The sequence below is a fragment of the Numenius arquata genome, chromosome 6, assembly GCF_964106895.1.
Source record: "Numenius arquata chromosome 6, bNumArq3.hap1.1, whole genome shotgun sequence".
NCBI lineage: Eukaryota > Metazoa > Chordata > Aves > Charadriiformes > Scolopacidae > Numenius > Numenius arquata.
The window spans coordinates 59,222,965-59,244,441 of NC_133581.1; the positions used below are offsets into that span (position 1 = coordinate 59,222,965).

The following is a 21,477-nucleotide window of genomic DNA, read 5'->3' on the forward strand; positions in this document are numbered from 1 at the left end:
CTGGGCAACCTGTTCCAGCGTCTCACCGTCCTCGTAGTGAAAAATTTCTTCCCGATACCTAACCTAAATCTACCTGCTTCCGGTTTGAAGCCATCATCCCTCACCCTATCACTACATGCCCTTGTAAAAAGTCCCTCTCCAGCTTTCTTGTAGGCCTCTTTTAGGTACTGGGAAGCTGCTGTACAGTCTCCCCAGAGTTATGTTATATTAGCATCTAGTGAATCAAAGGGTGAAGAGTCCCACTGTGCTAGGCATGGTTCATGTAGAAGAGAAACAGAAGCTGGCTAGAGAAGAAAATGGTAGAACGTGTAAGAAACAAACACAGTTTTTATTAGAATTAAATCATACTGTGTGAGGCAGGAAGGCTATGAGGCAGACTAAATGTCTGTCTTGCAGTCTTCTAGTCATTTTGTCTGTTTTATCATCTTCTAATTTGCAGGACAGCCTACTCCTGCAGACTAAATTAATCTGCTACTGTTTGTAAGATGCAGGAGATTTGGAGGGGGGTAAGGACAGGCCTGTTTGGAGTCCTTCTGTGCCAAAACATTCGTTGTCTCCAGTGGGAATCAGAGTTTGGCTTTGCATTGTGTGACAGCAGCTCTGTTATCACCCCTATGAATGACAGATACTTCCCCTTCTCTCTGAGACAGCTGGCCTCTATTGAGTACTTTAGACAAAGCTAAAGATACAAGACTCTGACATATATCCTTTATCAATAATTTTCCTGAGCAAAACTCATCTGTCATCTCTCCTACCCATTTCTGTCAGTCATTTAGCAACGGAATTGCTGTTGTCGCATCTGGCAATATTGCCTCCTGATTCAGGAGCCTCCTCTTGCCGTTAGAAGTTGCCATGGTCTGTGTCTCCAGCTGTTGTACTAGCCTCAGCTGAAAAATTATCTTTTCTCCCTCCTGCTTTTATGTTTCTCCTTTGTTTGCTGTGATGCATTATTTAACGCTGTATGGTAAATATACAACTTTGTGAGCTGTTTCGTGACACAGTTTACATGACAGTGACAATACAAAATTGTTGTTTAGAAGGTGAAATTGTAGGTGAGCAATGTGTTATCTCCTGCTCTAGGGAGACAGATGCTCCTTTGGTTTCCTCAGTCTCGTGGCTTGTTCTTAGAACTGCACACTCACTCGTGTGAGCCGATGCAGGCAGGACGCAGGAACAACCACAAAACCATGGATGAAGAGCAAAGAACAAATTTAATCTCAATACCTCATGGATCAGGGAACCTCTGAAGCAGCACCTGGGCAGAGGCAGGCAAGCAGGGGACGCAGACACCACGCAGTGAGAGTCCTTATTAGCAAGAGAGTCCTTGTTAGCAAAGGAGTGCGAGAGCGAGAGAGCTCCCACTTGCTGTTTGGGCCTGTATTTCAAGGATTCTGGCAGGCAGAGTTTTCCGCTGGGCTTTGATCTCTTCAACAGCAGGGCAGGAATCTAAGGTGTGTTTGATAAGGTGCCCCTGAGTCCATCCCAGGCCTGTGTTATCTAAGTGCAGATGTCCTACTTTTTGAGCACACAAAACTAAGCAACAATTAGTGTGATATATGTGTTTTGCAGCCCCCCACATGCGAGTCACTTGAGCGTATTTACAGTCCTCCTCGCCAATCTTCCGTTACTTTCCTACACTCGTGCTCTCTTTGCAGACTGTGAGCTATTGCTGCTTGCTTTAATACTTAATTTTCATCCCCTCGAACCTCTATCTTTTTAATTTCTTTTTCGTTTAATTTTGCTGTCTGAGTTGGCTCATTTTGTGAGTGTGTAAGGCTCTTAGCACTGGATAGAGGGGACCATATGGTATGAAGGGTCTGTATAAGCTTGTTCAAAACCATATGGCTCTGTAGACATACCAAAGTCTTTTATGCACGTGCTGCTAATCCAGTGAATAACTTCTTGTCCCTGCCTTCAATTACCTATCACACCTAGAAAATGCTTACATACATGGTTTAACTGGTCAAAAATGTTTACTGGGATTAAAAAAAAAAAAAATTGTTTTGAGGTTCTGAACTCGAAAACTGTGGAAACTTTGAAACTTTCGACATTTTCAAATTGGACCATTTGAGCTTTGGTGTAAAGCAATGTTTGTTGGCCAAGTATAGGCTGAATGTGCTTACTGTTTTTGAAAGTGAGAAAATTCTTTAAACCAGAATGTGTTTAATTTCTAACCTAATACTTCTGTTGTTGTTGTTGGTCCATGCAGAATGGTGTTTTGGTTTGTTTTTATTGTTTCTTTTCCCCCAATTTTCTTCTTGAAGTGAGAAAATTTAGGTTTTGTGTTAGGCTGGCCACCACACCAAAGAAAATACACTATTCACATAGTTGTCCTCAAACCTGACATGGTACACTGTGGGAGAATGGCTAGCTGAGAAGGGTCACGTAGACATGATCCAGCTGGCCGAGCAAAAGCTTGAGAAACATCGGATTCAGCCCCCGTAACTACTGGGCTGGTAAAGACACCTTGTCCTTGACTATAATTGTTGTAAGATAACAGAGAGGTTGCAGCTGCTCAGGCATGGGAAAAGAGGATGAAAGTAACTGTAAAGAAGGAACCAAGGGCGGAGTTGATCTTTCTAAGAACTAACCAATCATGAGCTTAACTTTTGTAATATGTATGAGCTAATTATGTTAGAACATAAAAGGCCACTGTGTGAATCAATAAACGAAGCTTGCTGATCACTCATATTGAGTGGCCCTGTCTTCCCTCCGTCGCGACAAATGGCGCCCGAAACAGGGACCCTACAGAGGGCTGAACCTGCGAGCCACGGTCAACGGAGTCTCAGTGCTGGTCCTGTAAGCAGCGCAGGAGGCGAAAGGGATTAAAGGAAAAGGTCCCCGCGCCCGAGAGCAAAAGGGATTAAAGGAAAAGGTCCCCGCGCCCTGGAGCACCTATAGAGAGTGTCCTGCCGGCTACGCGCCGCCGAAGTCTGAAAGGCTGCAACAGCGCGCTGACAAAGGTATGAATAGACAAGCGGCGTATGATTTGCTCAAATGCTTTTTAGAAAAGCGGAGCATTTAGGGTATAGATAACGAAGGTATGAATAGACAAGCGGCGTACGATTTGCTCAAATGCTTTTTAGAAAAGCGGAGCGTTCAGGGTATAGATTGTAAAAGGGAGTTGCCTGGGTTATCAGCGTATGGAGTAGCGAGAGGTTGCTTTGATAATCCAGATACGGTTTTTGAACACGAGGAATGGCGTAAATATGAGGATAAATTGTTTGACGAAGTTATATGCGATAATAAATCAGCCAAAAAGTTGATAAAGCCATGGCGGGCAGTCGTTAACGCCCCGTTGCAAACCGAGCTGGAAAAAAAAAAAAAAAAAAAAAAAAAAAGAGAGAAAAAAGCCGTTCACTCAAAAAAAAAAAAAAAAGGAATCCCTTCATATATGGGTATTAAGCAAGGAAGAGAGGAACCATTTGGTCTATTTATAGATCAAGTAGCAGACGCCATACAGGCGGCCGGGGTGCCCGATTATCTCAGAGGCACTATACTAAAGCAATGTGCTATACAAAATAGTAATCCGGCCACACGCAACATCTTGGCTACATTGCCAGGGACATGGACTATCGAGGAAGGACTAGAAAGGATGGCTCAGGTACCGGTAGGGCCACAGGCAATGTTAGTTGAGGCAGTAAAGGAACTAGGGAATAGTTTAAAGGAACATGCGCAGGCTACGCAGAGTCAAGTTCTTGCAGCCCTTGCTCCTTTGCAAGCCTCCGTTCATCGATTAAGTGCTAGTGAATCATCTCGCCCACGATGCTACCGTTGCGGCGCTGCTGGACACATCAGACGGAACTGCGACGCCGGCTCAGTATGGTGCAGAAACTGCTAGTCGGACAACCACAATGAGACTGCATGTCGCGCTTCTAAACCGGGAAACGGACGATTCAGCGGGAAAAGCCACCCCGCGCCGACACAAAAAGCGGCTGCATATCCGGCAGCACTCAATCCCTTCAGCTCAGACCAGCCACAAGCGGAAGCCTCGGCTTGGACCTGGCAACAGCAGTAGATTGTACCCTGTTGGACTCAAAGCCTGTCAGCATTGCTACCGGCACACAGGGACCAATCTGTATCAATGGACAAGCTGTCGGAGCACTACTTATAGGCCGTTCATCAGCCACCATGCTGGGACTTAATGTGTTGGTGGGACTGATTGATAAAGATTACCACGGTGAGATCCAGATCATGGCCCACACGTTATTCCCACCGCTCTTCATCGCTAAAGGCACCAAGGTGGCGCAATTAATTCCCCTACCACATCTTGCGGGAGCCCTTCCACCACTGCAAGAGCAGCCACGAGGGCAAGGAGCCTTTGGATCTACAGGACAAATGGCCTTACTAACTGTCGGCTTGCGCCAAAGGCCACAACGCCCGGTTGCTGTGCAATACGCCAACCTAACTATATCACTTGTTGCTCTTCTAGACACTGGTGCTGACATTTCCATAATCAGCACGCATAAGTGGCCGGCTCAATGGCCGACCTACGCGAGCAATGCCACGGTCGCGGGAGTAGGAGGATTGACCCTTGCTCGCAAATCACCCCTTCTACGATGGACCATAGGGGACAAGGTACCATCTGGGTTCCCAGCCGTTGGGTAAGGCCCGCCATCGACCACCCTGAAGTCGCCGCTGAAGGTGACCCGACTAATCACCGTAAACCAACGGACTGAGACCGCTGCGCCTGAGTGTGAACTACGAGGTCGCAAAGACAGAAATTAATTGTACAGTCTGTGGGGTCTGTAACCCCTAGGTATTATGTGCATGCTATTTGCTTAGAAGTTGAAACAGAGAAAATGGTTAATTTAGGTATAGAAAGCTTTATAGTTGTTGCCTTAGTTGTAAGCATAAGAGCCATCCCATATAGCGAGATGTTTGACCCACGAGAAAATGTGTGGATAACTTTAGCTCGGTCACTCAACACGACCAGCTTTTGTGCAAGCCTAGCAACACCCCGCTCCCCATTTACTACGTGCCTTATAGGGGTGCTCTTGGAGACTGGTTGGGTCTGTCCAGATGGCTGAGAAACCTTTTACAGACAGGATTGCTAGTCTTAATCATTGTACTAATAGCGTTGCTTTGTGTGAGTTGTATGTTGTCTTGTATGAAAACCCTTGTGTTACGGATGTTTAACCAAGCCTATGTCATTCAAAATAAAAACGGGGGAATTGTGGGAGAATGGCTAGCTGAGAAGGGTCACGTAGACATGATCCAGCTGGCCGAGCAAAAGCTTGAGAAACATCGGATTCAGCCCCCGTAACTACTGGGCTGGTAAAGACACCTTGTCCTTGACTATAATTGTTGTAAGATAACAGAGAGGTTGCAGCTGCTCAGGCATGGGAAAAGAGGATGAAAGTAACTGTAAAGAAGGAACCAAGGGCGGAGTTGATCTTTCTAAGAACTAACCAATCATGAGCTTAACTTTTGTAATATGTATGAGCTAATTATGTTAGAACATAAAAGGCCACTGTGTGAATCAATAAACGAAGCTTGCTGATCACTCATATTGAGTGGCCCTGTCTTCCCTCCGTCGCGACAGTACACCTCCCATTACTTCTGTCTTCTGCTTCTCATGATGTTTTAATTAAAGAAATGATCTTCTGTTTGGTGAGAAAGGCGTTCAGGCTCTGCAGAGGAGTTAGTCCTCGGCATGGCTGCCAGCAGGGACATCTTTAGTTTGCTGCAAATGCCGTAACTGGTTTTGAGAACATATTTCTGATTTATTCCAAGGAGTCTTTTGGGGTAGATTTAGGCTGTTAAATTCTCTGCACCTTTTTTTTATCTACTTCAGCACTTTACAAATTTGCAAATGCAGAATTAAATGGTTCATGAAATATCTTGTAACAAATGAAGATGACAATACAAAGTAATGGAATAAGCTATTGTTAATATCGGATATCTGTATGCCTAACAGTCACTGCACATTGTGGGATAAAAATGATCAAAATAAATGACACTTCTTAACTCTAGGGATAAATTATGCCACAGGTAAGACGCTAAGCAGTGAAAAAGAAGAGATTTACCTTGATGGAAAGGTTCAGCCACATCAGCAACCCCTGCATTTCACTTTCCCTGAGGGGTCACAGGCAGCATTCAGAAGGAATAATTATAGCTGGGGGGAAAAGATCAGAAAGTCTATTAGTGCTTTTGTGAAAATCTTTAAATTCTTCAAGCCATGTCTGTGTTACCTGGAATGACTGAAAGGGAGGCTGGTTTAATTTCTCTTATTTGTTATACTTTGTAGAAAAGTAAACTTTCTCTGATAGGCAAAAAGGATCTCATGTACTTCTGCAACACCTTCCAGACTCCAGGGTGTTTTGCAAACGTTGTTCTGGAAGCATTCCGCTGCTGGCTGATAAACATCTTCTTTTAACACAGGACATGGTGGCCCACTGGCACTTCCTAATGACCTGCAAGAATGAGCGGAGTATCCTTTAGCCACCAACAGTTTAGCAAACAAAGCGAAGAGGAATTTTTTTTTGCCAACAGAAATTACAGGAGAGAGGTATGGAGGTGGCGTGTGATTGTCTAAACTGATATTGGGCAACAAGGTTGAGCGAAGGCCTTGAAGGAACAAAATACTAGTAGAAGTGGATTTTGCAGCTCACCTAAAGCCCAGCAGTCCAAGCAGCACATCGCTTTCTGTTGTCACATTCAGCCATTGGTCACTACTGACTCGAGGACATTGACTTGCCTGGGGCAATGGGCATGGTTTTTTTGAGATGTGTCTTATCCAAATACTGGCTCTGTACGATATGATCGGTAAGAAGATCCTATTCTAAAATTGGATGGCTCCTGGAGTCAGCTCTGAGCTTTCTGTTGCTGAAGAAAGACAGAATCTGCCAATCTTCATTTTCAGTTGGACCAAGAACGTGGGTGGGTTTGGCCTAGGAGGAGACCTGTGGGGTACATTAAGCTCTCTTCTGGAATTAGCTCCAGGGAGGTTGTTCTGCTTCCTGTCTTCCATGTTGATTTGCACATCTGTCAACCCTTATACAGAGGTATTTGTAATATTTCTTCTGACAACCTGAGCTAACCAGAAGAGAACCAGAAAATATTTCATGAATATGGATCTCTAGCAGCAGAGATACCACCAGCCAGATCTTGAACTTGTATAAATTGGCATCGCTACGGTGTCTTTTAGACAGAACTTAGAGCTGCAGAAGATGAATCTGCCTCAGTATTTTTGTTGCTGGCCATCCACAAAGTAGCAGCACAGATCAGAAGAGCGAAGAAGGATCTGCTGTTCTTCCCACTGCATTGGTAGCAATTTCTCCCCATACCTTTTCACGTCTCCTTGTTAAGCTAATTCTTTGGGTTCACAAAACCATAGGATCACCTGCTTTCCGGGACTGTTTCGATCTCTTTTCCCATGCCTCCTTCTGTGCATGAGGAATGTCTGGTATCAGTGAGACTTTCCAGATCTCTTTCCATGGTTTTCATCTAAGGGAATCTAAACAAGAGGTTGATTCCCACTAGGAAGAGCTGGTACTGACCTTCTGTCCTCTGGTCGGGAGGTCTGACTGCTCTTCCCGCTCTGGTGCTTGGGACAGAGAGGCCTGAGCCTTTGCGTTTGTTTCTGCATTTCATGAGATTCACACCTGGGACGTGAATGTCTTCAACAGGAATGAAAAGGAAACGCTTTTCGCTTTTCATCTTTCACAGTGATTTGGGGTAATCTGAGATTTAATTTATTCACCAGTTGAAAGGGAAAGGGAAATCAAGCCAGCATCTTTCTTTTGAGCCAAGTTCTTTCTTGCGTACCCCGGCACAGGCTCACACAAAAGAGCTCTGATCACTCTAACTAGGTGCTTGTTCTAATTATGGAAAGATTTAGCGTTGGTTACATAATTGCCCGCTGCACATCGGCACACGCCATTGTTATACTACAAAAGCTGCTTTTTTTCTTCTCCCCTCCCTGCAGCAGGCCCAGCGTCAGCCTGTTTAACTGAGAGCTCCAAGGAACAGAATTAATCTGAAGCAACCTCCCGTAGCTTTTCCTGGAGAGGCCAACAAAAATCAGATACTGACCCGCTCCCTTTGCCGGGAGCTTTGCCAACACGTGTGATCCAGCATTTGAAGCAGGAGGTTGATAGCCTGGGCCGCAGTCTTAAGCATCCCGGGTGGAAGCAGCAAGCTGTGATCAGGAATCAGTGGCTGTGCTGAGGTTACACTCTCTATTCTGGATTTTTATATGCAGTAGCACAGTAGCTTTAAATGGATAACCCACTACTTACGCCCAGTATCAGCCTGAGCCATGGAGGTCATGAATTTGCAAACACAAAAATCTATAGCAAAACCTCCACAGGCTGTGGTAGATAGAAAAGTAGATCTTTTTCCCATGTTTCTAAGCTTATTTTATTGTGTGAATCAAAGTGGTTACTTCATGTTCAACCTGCACTCATTTCTTTCTCATTTTCTCAGTAGTACATCCCATGCACATCTCTCTCACTTTTTATTTTCTTCCTCTTTTAATATCATCCTCTTAACTGTAAAGCTTCCTTCCAACAAATAGTCTTTCCTACACAATTTGTAATGGTCCAAGACTGAGCTGGGATGCTTCACTGCGCTCCATCAGTTCAAAAACTCCCATCTGTCCAAGAAGGGAAAGAAACTCAGGGGACTGTAGCCAGTTTTGCCATCATATGGCTGATGCAACTGGCCGTGTGGGCCCTGTATCCTCTGTGTGCTGGCAGGGAAACCGCCCTTAACTCTGCCCTTCGTAACTTGTAGCTGCTTCGTCAGGAAGCCCACCTTGTGCAGGCATTTATGTTAATGTCTGCCCCAGGGGACAAGTAGGGAAAACAAAACTGAAGTGAAGCCAGATGGAAACAAAAGGGGTGCCCAGCAAATATTTCCAATATTCTTTTCATCTTTTAGGAAAATCTTTAACATTCCGCTGTCCCGCAGCCAGGGGGAAGGTGGAGAGGTTACCTTTACAGCACTTTCCGCAGGGGCTTGGATGAAAAACCTGGCCATCCTGGAAGAGAGGCTGGTCATCAGGATCTTTCCTTGAGCACAATGTCCTGGTTTATTACTACACCTTCTAGAAGTCGAGACGTTTTGCTTCATAAAGAGTGGTCGGGCATTGGGGTGGGCTGCCCAGGGAGGTGGTTGGGTCGCCATCCCTGGATGTGTTTAAGAGACGTTTAGATGTGGTGTTGGGGAATATGGTATAGGGGAGAACTTTGTAGTGTAGGGTAGATGGTTGGACTCGATGATCCCAAGGGTCTCTTCCAACCTAGACGATTCTATGATTCTATGATTCTATAATCTGAGTGTTTCTAGGGCCCTTTTTGCCCTGCCTCTACCTTTTTGGGTGCAACTGTATCCCTGCAAATATGAATGGATACACAGGGTGGTGATGCTTTCCTGGATTTGTTTCAGTGTTTCCTGAATCCCGTTGGAAACTTTTAACTGTTAAAGAATTATTAAGATCTTTTTGGTCACATTCTGGTTTTGGTCTCTGACATCCTCTAATTAAAGATTAATTGTGTTAGCTGTGTCCTTAACTGTCCCAAATACTTAGAATTTTCCTCTATGGGTTCCCTGGTGTTGTTGAATTGCAGGTTCTCTTTATCTGAAAGATGCTGACTCAAAACCAACATGGAGCTTCCTTCTTTTCACACTAGGAGAAAAGTTCAACCAGAAATGCTAAGTTTCAAGTGGGTGACTATCAAACAGGGTATTTGCTCCAGGGAATATGAATCTCTTACAATATTTATGATGATTCAGCAACATATTTTCATTCTCTGCTTAGTTCTTTCTCTCTTTTATCGTAATCTTTATTGCAAGAAGACTTTGGTGAAGAGATTGGTTTTGCATTGAACCTTGAATATGATAAAATTTATTATAATTTTCGTTTCTTATAGTAAGGAGCTAAAGGTTAGCTGCAGAGGCTGCAGAGAAAGCTTTTTCTTTTTTCATTCTGCAATTATTTTTCTTGTTGCCAACAGCTTTTTTATTCTTGATGAACACAGTTATTGTACTGGATCATTCTCTTGGACAGAGGACTGCAGTTTCTGAGATATTTATGATACACATCTCTTTGGCCTTTGGAATTATACCCTTAATTATAAGCTGATATTAGGCAGCCACTTATGCATTTCACTGAATGATAATAGCTAAGTATAGCTGGATACCTTATGCTATCAATTTTACGCTGCCTGATGATCTGACTACAGGATGGACAACATTATTTCATGTTCAACAGGAGCAGCACAAATACAGGTTGGGCGGAGAATGGCTTGAGAGCAGCCCTGAGGAGAAGGCCTTGGGGGTGTTGGTGGATGAGAAGCTCAACATGAGCCAGCAATGTGCGCTGGCAGCCCAGAAAGCCAACTGCATCCTGGGCTTCATCAAAAGAAGCGTGGCCAGCAGGTCAAGGGAGGTGATTCTACCCCTCTGCTCCGCTCTGGTGAGACTCCACTTGGTGTACTGCGTCCAGCTCTGGAGTTCTCAGCACAGGAAGGACCTGGACTTGTTGGAATGGGTCCAGAGGAGGGCCACGAAGATGATCAGAGGGATGGAGCAGCTCTGCTATAAAGACAGGCTGAGAGAGCTGGGGTTGTTCAGCCTGGAGAAGAGAAGGCTCTGGGAAGACCCTATAGCAGCCTACAGGAAAGATGGGGAGGGACTTTTTACAAGGGCATGTAGTGATAGAATGAGGGATAATGGCTTCAAACTGGAAAAGGGTAGATTTAGATTAGGTATCAGGAAGAAATTTTTCACTACGAGGGTGGTTGAAGCACTGGAACAGGTTGCCCAGGGAAGTTATGGAGGCCTAATCCCTGGAAGTGTTCAAGATGAGGTTGGGTGGGGCTCTGAGCAACCAGGTCTAGTGGGAGGTGTCCCTGCCCATGGCAGGGGGGTTGGAACCAGATGATCTTTAAAGTCCCTTCCAACCCAAACCGTTCTATGATTCTATGATTCCATCAAGTGTTCAACACTATTGCCAGAAGCCCTCTGGTGAGAGCACTGCCTTCACACTGGGAAGGAATGTGGTGTTGCCAGCTCACGAGCTACAGCTGTGCTCGCACCTAGTCCCCGTGTGTCGCAGTAATCACGAGGTGCCATGTTGAGAGGGTCCTGGCCAAACCCACACCCTTCATGGAGGCGCAGGTGTGATTTCTCGCAGGTAAAAGCATCAGTAACCCTCCGGCACCTCTGGAAGGTACAGAAAGGGAACCCTCTGGGATCTGAGTTTGGTGTTTCTACCCTCCCTCGTGATTTCTGAGATACATATATATATAAATCTGGGACATGCTGGGACAGGCTTTTCCGGGCACCTGGGCCAGGCTGGGGCTGACAAAGAAAGGCGAGACTGTGTTGCCCTGTTGTACGCTGAGCTGCAGGGTGCTGCCCGTCCACCGCCTCTTTTGTCACTAGAAGGGGGAGCCGCCCGCGCCCCCGCAGCTGGGGCAGAGCCGCTAGAGCAGTCCGCCCGGTTGCCCCCTCCGTCCCTCGCCCGGGGGCCGCCCCTCGCAGTCCCGCCGCGCCCCCGCCGCTCCGAGGGGCGGCGGCCGGAGACTACAAGTCCCAGCGTGCCGCGCGGCGGCAGGGCCGTACCATGTGCGGCGCGGAGGGGGAGCGGGCGTCTGGGAGCGCGGGAGTTGAAGTGCCGCGGGGCCGGCGAGGCGGTAAGTGCCGGCTTCCGTGCGGCGGCGGAGGGGCTGCCGCGGCGCTGGAGGCTGCGGAGGGGCCGGCGGGGAGGGACTTGGACCTCGCTGCCCTCTCGCCTCCCCGCTGCGGCCTCGGGCGCCTTGGACCTGTTGGGCTCCTCCGCGTCCCGGCTGGTGCCGCCGGGCAGGGGGGTCCCGCCGCGGGCGTGGGCCTTGTGGGGCGCAGGACGAGTTGCCGCAGGGCTCGGCGGGTCCGGAGTTGTTTCTGAAGGCGGGAGCGGGGAGGGTGGGGGGGATGACGACGCGGGCGCTGCTCCGGGAGGCACGGCACGGCTGAAGGAGAATCGAAAGCACCCGGAGCCGGCCCCTCGCGTCCTTCACGGGGAGACCTCGGGCCGCGTCGCTGGGGCGGCGGGCGCGGGGGGCTTTGCGGCGGCCCTGGGGGGCGCTCAGCGCTCCCTGGGCCTCGTGGGGGGGCAGGCCCGGGGCAGGTGGCGGGGCTGGGCCTCCGGGGAGTCACCTCCCGGGCTGCGGGAGAAATGCGGTCACCTCCCGTCCCCTCCGTGCCGGCTCCCCCGGGCGGCGTGAGGAGCGGCTGCCGGGAAAGGGGCACCCGGGGGTGCCCAGTCGTGCGACCGCGGGGGAAGGCAGCGCCCCTGGGGGAAAGATGAGGGGGAGGCGGTTCATCAACGCCGGCCTTAACGGGGAGAGGCCGCGACATCTCACCGCTGACGGGGTCTCTGGGGCGGCCCTGGGGCTGCGGTGACGGCCCCTTTACGTGGAAAACTCCTCGACACCCGATGCAAAACTTTGAAATACGGTTTATTTCTGACAATTCCATTTCTGTGCCTTACATTGGAGGGGTCTTAATTCTTTCCCTTTTTATTGGGTACGTAAAAGCAGGAACTTTGTTGCTGAAGAGCTCGGCTGCTCTGCCTTTTTTATTTGCCCCCTCAAGTTCCCATCTTCTGTTCGTGACGTACAGCTGGCGGGTATGGCAATAGATGTGGCGTCGCCAACTGCAGGTTATAGCTTCAGGTAGGAATAAGACGCAAGAACAGATGGATTTGCATCCTGCTTGGAAGCAAATGTTCTCTTAGTAATAAAGAAGGTGAAGGAAAAAATAATGAAAAGGGGAAGCGTATTTTCTGTGTTAAAAAAAGTCACTGTTTGCACTTTTCACTTTCCAATAAAAGAAATTTTACAAAAACATACAAGGAGCAGAAGTGATTTAATTAAAACACTTTGCAGGAAATGTTTTTTTTTTGAAGGTGACAGGTGATACAAGAAATTTCTGTACAAAAGAGATCAGTCCTCCTGAAAGAAGCCCCTAAATTTCTAGAACTTCAGTGAGGAATGGGGAGGAGGGCAGGTAGGTTTTTTGTTTGGTTGGTTTTTTTTGTTTGTTTGTCTTGGGTTTTTTGTTGTTTTCTTTTTTTTTTTTTTTTGAAAGTATGTGTTCATTTGGCTGAAGTCAAGGCGCCAGGTTTATTTTCTCTTGAGTTTGATTGTAGGTTGGGAGGAGTCCAGATCAGCCAGCTACCCCTCTGAGAGGAGAAAGAGCTGGGGTGCTTCAGGCAGCTCTGACTGGTGCTGGCAGAATATAAAGTTACCTAGGGCTTGTAAGGAAATAAAAGGAAATAAAGTTTAGCTAAGGTTCATGTACGGGGGTCTCGTGTTATTTTAGCCTATTTCACAGTGTTCTGTGTTCTTGTGAACTGTTTTTGAAAGGCTTGACCCGTGTCACTGCATGTGTTTTTTGGTTACAAGGCTCCTAAGAGAAAAGGCGTGAGCCAGACTGACCCCGCTAAAGGTTCACAGAGAGAAGTAGTAAAGTTTCTCGATCAAGTCTCAGAGTTGGAGGATTAGTGGACTCCATCTTGATGGGGTAAAAGCCCATGTTCTGTCGAGGGTGCCCTTGAGCGCTTGCAGAGTAGGTGAACCATGCCTCTTGATTTGGGAGGTAAGCAGAAAGAATGGTCAATTGTATTTTCTAATACCAGCCAAAGGGAAAGGAAAGAAAAATACATTTGTATTTTTTTTTAACACAATATATTGTATACATATACAGTATACAGATATATATGTATACATGTACAATACAGTATATTGTAATTTTTTTTTCAGGTCTGAGTCCTCTAAAGTGACATAAATAATCATAGTATGTTTATCACATGTAATGAATTACATGTTTACACTACTTTATATGATGTAAGCAATTAATTCAGTGCTGTGGAACACTTAGTGTGGGAGACACATTCATTCCCCACCCTCGTCTTCCAGAGGAAAAGTGAGCGAGGAGAGAAGTGTCTCACCCCGGGCCTGGCCTGGGCCTGTGACAGAGCCAGGAATAGGCTGTTGATTCTTGCAGATATCCGTTCTGCCACTGCAGTCCCTGCCTGGCACTTGAAGGAGATGGTAATGATGAGAAAACAAGTCTCTCTCGGTCACTCTGATCGGGACCCCCATTGCCCTGTCTGCCTCTGGCCGCTGGAGTTGCGTGCAGCCTCCAGGGATGCATCGCCTCTTCTCCCACCACGCAGCAGCAGTCAGGCACTTTCACAACTACCCTGTCAGAGTTCCCAACAAGTTTCGGGTGTTCTTGGTGTTGCAAGAGCTCTTTTAAAATCCTGGTTGTTTATATCTTCTATTATCCCCTTGCAATCTGCCTACGCTGTGGTATCTTCACAAGGCTTGCAGTGAAGAGGCGGCCTGTTGCTGTGATGAGAATTGACTTTTGATGAGCACGTGCTCCCTTGTCTCTGTCCACCTGTTGTTTCTCCTCATAAAGCCTTTGGGACCATGAACAAATGTTTTGTTGTAGGTGCCCAAGGTCCAGCATAGTGAGTTAATTGTGGCTTTATGGCCTGTAGACGATGTTGAGTTGGAAATAGTGAGGGAGTCGGAGATTACCTGTGGTTGCTGCATGATCGCTTGAGCTCTTGGCTGGGAGCAGTGCTAGCAATGCATCATTAGAAAAGGAGCAATTAAAACTTGGGTTGTCAGGTTCCTTGGGGCTACAGGCATCAGATCGTCACGTCTTTCTCGGATGTTATGGTTGCTGTTTTGTGTCTTGGCAGGGTTTATCAGTCATGGCACGAAGGGCCTTGAAACTTGCCTCATTGGCGGCAGCCACTTCTGGAATCTACCTGTATGGCAACAAGTTCCTGGATCCCAATGATTTTGGAGTTGTTCGTGTGGGCCGAGCCGTTGCCACAGTAAGTTTCATCCTAGTAATGTGTAGGAAGATTCCTAGGTGGGTAAGGGAATTGGAGTTCACAAGAACTTGGGATTTCCCGCATTCCCTCTCTGCATTTCCAGTTAGCAGCTGGTTCCAACAGTCAGAAGGTCAATAGGGAGCTCTTCAAGCTGTTGACATAATGGGGAGAAAAGATGTGAAAGCAGACAAAGAACAGAGCTGTCTGCACATTTTTGAAAGAAACAGAGATACTGGGCTGCAGAGAACTGTCTCTGCGGCTGTGGGTAGGGTGGGACCTTCAGGGCAAGGGCTCACTTTGGGTCCACATCTTCATCAGCCACCCTTCAAGGTCAGTCACCCAGGTACAGTATCCTGCTGCCGTTAATAGTGACTTAGTTCAAACTATCTTGTCTGCATATGCCACTTTTTATATTGGAACTTTTTGTTTTAAGGATCGTGGCTGCTGTGTTGACATGCTACTGTAGCCATTGCCCTGTGACCCTTAGTATGAGAGATTTGGGGAGAGAAGGGCAGGTGTTTTGAGGATCATTCTCAGAGAGCTCGGAGCAAGGGTAAAGTGAGGATGGGAGATGATGTACTTCTGAGATTGAATTGGTTTCCAGATTCGTGCGATAAACGCTGCATCTGCCTAGCATCACTGCTATTTCACCCTTGTGTTGATCACCGCTCCACAAAACCTGAGAATGGAGACTGCCAGCCAAACAGGTTGCTGCCTTCTCCTTGAGGATATTCACTGACGAATCCATGAGCAGCCAGGAACAAGGACAGCAGAGACTCTGGAGGGGGTATCAGTCTCCCTGTACCTCACTTGCATTGTACATGTGTCACTTCAGGCCACAATCTCCATTTTTTACAGACCCCCAGTGGTAAGCAGCTGTCTGTCTGCATATTCGATGACTTTTAAGCACTTCATTAATGAGTTTTACAGGGAGTCAGTTCCTGAGGGCAGATGCAATAAGAAACAAGCTTTGTGGGTTGGCTTAGGTGCTGTGGCATTTATATGTGCAAGCTGCACCACGAACTATTGTAAGAAATTAGTGTTTATTTTGAAAGAGTGAGGGCAGAAATACGAACTGTAATCTTTCCTTCTTAGCTCCTATTTAGCACTTATTACCTAAGCTTTGTGCTCTGTCCCCGGCCATGAGGCTGTGCTGCCTTGGGGGAGGGAGCAGCTCTCTCCCTTCTGGAAACTGAGGCATGGAGAAGGAACACAGCTTATTGTGGCTGGAGAGGGATCTGCTCTCCAGGCTTTTGGGCTCTCCAGTCTGCCCTTGAGTTCTGCCAGCTTGACCAGTGTTTCTCAGTCTTACTTGAAGCAGTGTTTTTTGTGGCTATCTTCTGTTTAAGACAAAAATAAGTGAGAACTGTGTAGTGATGAAGCTGTGCAGTTAGTCTGTGTTCTAAGTAACAGTGCGAGATTACTTTCCTGATTAATAGGAAGTAGGGGAAAGGAGATTTTCTTTGCTTTAGATGCTGACGAATCTAAAGACATGCTTGACTTTCACATCCTCTGCCTTCAGTGAAGTCACAAGTCATGGGCTATAAAGCACTTCACTGGCCCTTGCTGTCAAATGCATTAGAAGGTTCTGCACCCATAGCTGCAAGCAGTGACCCCCAGAAACATGCTGCCAATGTTCTGTGTTCTGTAGGTGACAACAGCATGTGTTTATATCTAAGTCTGTATACTTTTCAAACACAAATTTTCTGTCTCTGAATTCTCTCTTCCCTCTGCTATATAGGACTGCATATGGTTAGGTTGCTGCTTTAGTCCCGCACCGGTGACCTCTGCCTTCCCAGCTTGGGGTCGCTCCTTGTTGGAAAGGCAGAGGTCAGCTCTCATCTGAGCACGGGGCCCAGACTGCTCTCATTCCTTATGAGCAATTAGACACGTTCATGTCTAAGAAGCTCACCTTCTTGGGTTTGCTTTTTTTTTGTAAATGAAAGCTGAGACTCTGTAGTCAAACAAGTGACTTTGGATATTGGTGGCATGTATATGGGCCTAAAGCATCTGTCCTTCAATCTAGTCTTGCCCAGGCTTCTTATCTGGATGCTTGATTCAATCATTGGACCATACCCAGGCAAAAGTAATTAAGAGGCTGGAATGCTTAAGAGCTAAGTTCAGCAGCAGCAGACAAAAAAATTGAAGACAAGTTATGGTGTGGCGAACAAAACAAAACAGAAGCCTGGAGAAAAGAACATATGGAGGTCAAGAAACCTGACCTAGAACTATAGGACTCTGGACAGATTTTATCTGATTTTGATTAGAAAGATCTGAGTCCGCTTGTATTTTAAACATAGCGGTTCAGTAGTCCTTTGCAGACTTTCCTAAGAAGCTTGAAGTGCACCAGCACTGAATTTCTTCTTAAGCCTCAGTTTAGGGAACTGGCTCTTGCTGATGTGTGGGTAGACAGCTATTCAGAGGGAACATTGTGCCATGACCTGGTGAGATATGACGATAGTTTAGGAGTGGTGGAAGAGTGTCAGGTGTTGAGAATTCGTTGATACAAAGTGGAAGCCAAGTCTTTGGGACATTTAACGCTGGTCTGGATACAAGATCAGTTAAAAAGTAATCTGGAATTTGTAGGGGAAGGCACTGGTTGATCTTGTAGGAGTTTTTATGTCTCTGAGAATTGGTCTCACGCTGTAATATGAATGGCATCACTTGAATGAGAACAAAGTCAGTGGCCTGGACACATCATATTTCAGACAGTTTGTATGTCCTGATAAAATTTGAAACCTGACAAAGCAGTTGTGCATTTGCTGTACTTCTTTGAGAGTATCCCAGTTGTTTCGGGTGTGTGGAAGGAACGTTTTGTGCCGTAGCTGGAATACGTCTCAGACACTAGCAGGGATCTGGGAATGTCAGAGTTGCCTATCAGGATCATCATAATACTAATTTAGTGTTTAAGATTACGATGTAATTAGCAACTGCTTAATTAATTCCCTCTTCCTCTGTAATACAGGCCAATCTGTTAGCTGCTGCTTTTCAAGTTGAAGGTAATAATTACCCTTGTGGACCAGAGATAAAATAAGAACCAACTCAAGCCTTCATGCAAGGCTGATTTGAACCTCCCTCCACTTCAAAGTTGTTCTTTGAGGTTGGGAAGATGCTTTGAAAATATTTCTTCTGAATGTGACTCTGTGTAGCTGTGCAGCTCCTGAGTTCACTAGGAGTGAGAGATTGAAAAGCTCAATTTCCAATCTGGAAGACAGGAAATATGAGTAACCTAACCTCCACAAGGAAGGAGTGTGTCTGTCTGTAACCGATTCCCAGATTGATCCCCTCTTTGATGCATCTCTGAGCTTTTAACTGTTTCTCTATTGTCAGTTCCAGGAACTTTGTCTCAAACCAGATTTCATCCCCTTGCCTTCTTGGCTTTCACATGAGATTGACTGTGTTTTATACCCTTACTAGGGTGCAGTAAGGGCATAATGAATCTCATGTGAGAATGAGGTTTGCGGTGAAAGGTGGGGCAGATAGTATCCTGTCCCAGAATGGGAGGCTACCCCTTCAGTAGGGAGGTTTGAGGAAATCTACTTTAGATCTGAGTTATGCACATGGTTCTTTATGGCAAGGATCTTGAAATTCAAATGACAGGCTAGCGGACAGGTTCATCCAGGTATACAGTTCCTTCTCTCCCCTCAAGTAAACTTTATGAATGTGGCCTGTATGTTTCTATTCTGTTTGCTAACTGTGGAAAGAGAACTTTAATTGTAGGATAAAATTGTGAAATACCCTAGATCCATTCTCAGAAATCATTAAGGCTCTTGGGAATCTAATTCCATTGTCCATGGCTATGTATAGCTAATAAGCTTTACATGGATCCCCATATTGTTGTTTTGTAATTGGGTATCTGATCCTTTGGCCCTCTAGTCCTTTGTGCAGTTGAATATCCCCAAAAGTACCACTGCTTGTGCTGATTGGTGAGCTTGTCTTCAGCCACTCTGCTCCCTGCTGAACCATCTACCCAGACTGAGCTCACTGTGCACCAGTGTGGTTGGGCAGGTTGGAGGTGTGAAGATGAAGCATGGGATAACTGGTGGGGCACAAACAGGATCTTCATGGCCTCTATTACTAGCAGCAGAGTTTACTGTGGAAGCCGACAAAGAGTGGGAGTCTGCTGTGCAAGGTGCTGTACAGAGATTATGAAAATGCTTTGAGCTTCTTGAATGGAAGGTAGCATAGGAGTGCCAAGTGTTAGTTATTTTTAATAGCTATACATCAATGAGGTCCCCGCATGGCTTTCTATAAATGTTCATTGAAATTTAAATATTTTCATTTAATTTCTTACGGCTCTGTTACTGTAAACAGACTTAGGAGTCTGTTACCAAAACTTTGGAACCTAAACTGCATACATTCTCCCTAAGAGAAGGTTTGTTGTGATCTCAGATAACTGCAGAGCTTGCTCAACATTTCTGATTTCATTTGCAGACAGCAGTTATCACCTATGACTACCTCACCTCCCTTCGGAGTGTCCCGTATGGATCAGAGGAGTATGAGTTCCTCAAATCACAGGTAGGTGATAGCACTGACTGCGTTCCTTGGAAACTGCAGGGCATGGGTGTGTTGCCAAAACCATTGCTGTAGGGCAAACCATCAAGCTGTCAGCTTAATAATTCATTATTCCTTCTACTGAATTGGTAACAGCAGAGACAAACTGTGCTGCATATTACGTGAGACTCTTGCAGGACCTTCATCACCCAATGGAGAAGATCCCTCATCAAGGGTAGCCTCATGCAACCAGTGCTTACTTATGTCCATTAGAGATTCAGGTTCCCAGTGGATGGGATAAGATGCATTTGGGCTCTGACACTGGTTCTCTGCTGTCCAGACTGGTTGTGTGGAGGTCAGCTGCTGGGAGGGGACTGGCAGCGGTTTCTTAACCTTCTTATTGGTTGGTAATGGCCATAACGGGAAGGCTGAGGGATTTAAGTAAAAGGAGTGTGTCGGAGGGGAAACAATAGGGATGAATCAGGCTTGCAGATTTCTGAAGAAATCAGAATTGGGCAAAGAAAGGTACATCTCATTGCAAAACATATAACTGTGTTTTGATATTGCTAATAAACATGAATAGAAAAAAGCATTTCTAGTGAGGAGTAAGATAAGCACCCCTATTGCTCCTGTCAGTCTTGTGCTGCACCTTTCATTCCAGCCTACGGCACCTTGAGCTGTGAGTGACACTGAGTTTTACTTGTGTGCACGTGGTCTCTCTGCTCTTCCAGCTCAAGTCCTCTTTGGAGTGGGAAATACAGCTTGTGCCGAATTAGGCCAGTCTGCATAGTATGTTTGAAGTAAGGTCTTTAACCTCATTTTTCTTCTTAGTGCATGTAGGCCACTGGTGTGGTTGTAATGTATGGGGTAGTGCTCTCCAGGGACTCTCAGACTGGAGCGACTCTAAAGCTGGAAACAGCAGTGGGCCAGGTAGAAATCAGTGCCATTGGACTCCAGCATGCTTTAGTATTCCTCTGGCAGAAAATGCACATCATCATCAGTACGGTCTTAAAGTACTTGTGATAGTTGCAGAGAGTTTGCAGAGTTTCCTTGGGCTTATTCTCATCCTCTCCTGTCTAGAGATGCTAAGCTGTTCTGCTGTAGCTCCTCATCCCAGGTGAATGCCACTGATGCCCTGGCATAAACTTGGAGATAGATGTGTTGGAGTCTGGAGCTTCACTTTCCATCTGCCCATGTCTCTGCCACGTGCCTTTGAAACCTGCTTTGCAGAAAGGCTGCTTGTAGCTTTCTTGAGCGACACCCAAGTTATGGAGTTATCAGTGCTGTGGACAGCTTGTCATTTGGCAGCAGTTTGCAGCGGCCCCTGCAAATTCCTGACCTTTTGCAGTCTCTCTCCATGGCTTCATTAACCTCTGTCATGCAGGTTTTGATGGTTTGTCAATTCATGCCCCAGGCAGGCAGAAAGGGCCCTGTTTGCTGGCGCTGGCCAGAGCTGTGCTCTCCTGCTTGGCAGCCAGGACTCGCCGAGTCAGCCTCGGCACATGGCAGAGCCAGTGGCAAGCGCAGCATGTCAGCAAAACACGAGAGGACTGTCTGGCATGGCCAGCACTAGCCTTTGGCTGCATGAAGAGGAATGGGCTGAGAGATGGAGAGGAGAAAGTAGGTGCAGGCATAGCATGAGTTAGCAAAACTCGTTGGCCTCTGGAGGCCTGGCCTGCTTTTTTGGCACGTGCTATGGAGAGCCACCACTAAGCCTGACAGTGACAACCCTTGTGGATTCCTCAGCAACAGCCCTGTAGTGCTTGTCCTAGCAAAGCATCAGCTTGGCAGGGGAGAATTTTTTGGGTCGGGACAATTGCACGCCAAAGCCTTTATCTCAGTGCAGCTTGAAGTGGGTGGCAACCAAGTCTTTACCATCTCGCAGCTCTTTTAATACTGTGGGAGCTGATTTTGTTGGTCTCAGACTAGCTCAGAATTACTTTTAAGAAGTTCCTCTGTTGGAGTTTAGTACTAAAGGTTAGTCACTGGACGGTGCCGAGAGGATGTGAATGGCCCTCCCAAGTAAGTGTTGTGTGTGAAGGATACTTATCCAGATGCTGCTTCTGCTTGCCTGTGTCCTGGATAGATCTCTGGTACTCTCAGCTATTAATTGTACTCTCTTGGCTCTCAGTCCTTCA

At 46.5% G+C, this 21,477-nt stretch overlaps 1 protein-coding gene across 7 annotated transcripts in view; it reads left to right on the forward strand.

The window, feature by feature from the left end:
• The first annotated feature begins 14,719 nt into the window (after nucleotides 1-14,719).
• Nucleotides 14,720-21,477, forward strand: part of ADCK1 (aarF domain containing kinase 1) — a 74,930-nt gene continuing 68,172 nt past the window's right edge. For 6 of the 7 annotated variants that reach the window (XM_074149153.1, XM_074149156.1, XM_074149154.1 and 3 more), the window contains exons 1-2: nucleotides 14,720-14,845; nucleotides 19,280-19,363. In XM_074149153.1, the coding sequence (XP_074005254.1) occupies nucleotides 14,720-14,845; nucleotides 19,280-19,363 (210 nt within the window). Of the gene's footprint in view, nucleotides 14,846-19,279; nucleotides 19,368-21,477 lie in introns of all 7 variants that reach the window. The other variant, XM_074149152.1, reaches the window with a different exon arrangement.